The sequence below is a fragment of the Gavialis gangeticus genome, unplaced genomic scaffold (genome assembly GCF_001723915.1).
Source record: "Gavialis gangeticus isolate Ggan-Ray unplaced genomic scaffold, GavGan_comp1, whole genome shotgun sequence".
NCBI classification, from domain to species: Eukaryota; Metazoa; Chordata; order Crocodylia; family Gavialidae; genus Gavialis; species Gavialis gangeticus.
Window position 1 is genome coordinate 4,359,425 of NW_017729027.1, and position 2,105 is coordinate 4,361,529.

The 2,105-nt window shown below is 43.8% G+C and overlaps 1 protein-coding gene across 6 annotated transcripts in view; it reads left to right on the forward strand.

Annotated features, from left to right (window-relative positions):
• The window catches only part of SNX14 (sorting nexin 14), a 152,241-nt gene that overhangs the window by 59,264 nt on the left and 90,872 nt on the right, over window positions 1-2,105 (forward strand). For all 6 annotated transcript variants that reach the window (XM_019520390.1, XM_019520391.1, XM_019520388.1 and 3 more), the window contains one exon: window positions 946-1,004. In XM_019520390.1, the coding sequence (XP_019375935.1) occupies window positions 946-1,004 (59 nt within the window). The remainder of the gene's footprint in view (window positions 1-945; window positions 1,005-2,105) is intronic.

Below are 2,105 nucleotides of genomic sequence, written 5' to 3' on the forward strand. Positions count from 1 at the left end.
GCAGTACTCCAGCTGCGGCCTGACCAGTGCCGCGTAGAGGGGGAGGATCACCTCCTTGGACCTGCTTGAGATGCTCCTAGCCGCCTCCCCACATTGCCGACTCATGTTCATCTTGGAGTCAATAATGACTCCCAGATCCTTTTCCACCTCTGTGCTGACAAGAGGTATCACATCTTAGACTTGAATTTGCAGTACTGTAATCTAAAAAAGGTCTCTCCCTCCCCCATTTGTATAAGTAAGGACTTGAACTAAAAGTAACTGATAGGGAACTTCTTTTAATACTACTTGATTGCCTTTCATAATACAACAGTACTGTAAGATTTAGCATACCCACCATGCAAAGCCACTCCTGAGGGGGAAAAAACAAATATACTGTTTTAAGGTCATTAAAATGTTATACTAGTTTTAAAATATCTTGTTTGAGGTAGAGCATTGTAAGTTTAGAGATGTGTATTGGTAAAGTTCTTAATTTTCATTCTGGAGGCAAGGTTTGGAAGCAAAAATAATAATTTATTTAAATATCTATCAACTCTTAAAATTGTAAAATACTATTAAAGGGAGCTGACAGATGTGGGGGGGGGAACAAATAGTGCTTTACTGGAAGAGGCAGTGGATTAGTTTGACTTGGCTCTGCAGTGTCTGTATAGATTGGATGCTTCAGTGGGGCACTTCAGTCAGCTATTAAATAAATGCCAAAAAGTCCTGCTGAAGCACCCAATCTATACAGACTTTGGGCAAGCCAGCTCCAACTACCACAATGCCTCTTCTGAGCATGCGCTGTGCTTGGTATGGGGGTGTGTTGAGCTTAAAATAAAACGCTGTCCCTCCCCCCAGCGCTTGTGAGCAGCCAAACCGATGGAGAAGTGAAGGTGCTTGACTCAGTGATTTTTTTTTTTTTTTTTTTTTTTTTTTTTTTTTGTATTTTTACTCATCCATCTATTTTAGTATTTCAGGCACCTCTTAAAAGGAGCAGAGTCCCCAGTTCGCAATTCAAGAACTAATAGGTAGGTGTATTAAATCTTTTTTTTTTAATTGACATTTTAAAAACATTTGCTTTGAATGTTCTCTTAAATCAGGAGTGTCATCTCATGTGGCAGACAGACCCCTCTCCTTCCCCCAGCATACCTGATCCCTGGCTGTTCCAGCTGGTCTGGGATGCTACACATAGTAGTCGCATGGATTTACTTGAATCTAAAATGACTTTGAATTTAAGACCTCCCAATAATTAGATTCTCTTCATGGAAAATTACACATTTCTTCCAATTTTCCATGGATAGAATTTAATTACTGGGAGGTTGTCTTAAATGATCTCCTTGACCACTATGGTGGGGAGAGCAGTGGCAAAGGAGGCAGACAGCCTGATCTTTGCCCTTTTCCCCCTACCTGCCCTCTTGCCATTTGCCCACCTGTGCCTGTCCCCTGCACCTTCTGCTGCTGTCCTGGCTAATAACAGTTGCAGGGGGAGCCCCAGAGCAGCTCATGACCTGTTCTTGCTTTGCATTGCAAGGAGCAGCTGTCCAGGGAACCCAATTTAGCTGGAGACAGTGGCAGCAGCTCATTTCCTCTTGGCTTGCCCTCTGCTTAAGACCAGCAGGGGGGTAATTTATTTCAGCTGAAGGCCTGCTTAATGAGTTCTGGTAAGCTGTTGAGGGCCTCGATGGTAGCCCTGCCCATTGATAGGTGCCCTGCCCCATGGTCACCATCTTGGGATTGGAAGTCCCACCCCTAGTCCCTGACCTTTGCCACTGGATGTCCCTCCCCTTGCCCTGAGAAGTACTCCTTTTGGGAAGGGGGTTATCTGAACAAGGAAAAAACCAAATCATATACTAGAAGTCAAACATTTACTATAACGTATTTTAATTCTATTAAAAAAAATATTTTGTCATTTGTGGTTTTTGTGTAGTGTATAGATAGAGGTGACTGCATAATAGGCCAAAAACCCTTACTCTTGTATTTTGTGTGTGGGGTGTAGTTGAGGGGGGCGTTGTGATGGGGTGTGGCTGTGTTGGGGGGCATAGGGTATGTTGCAAGGTGTGTGTATGTGTGTTGGGTTTGTGGGATGTGAGGAAGGGTATGAGGGGTGTGGGGACCCTCCCACACCCTCT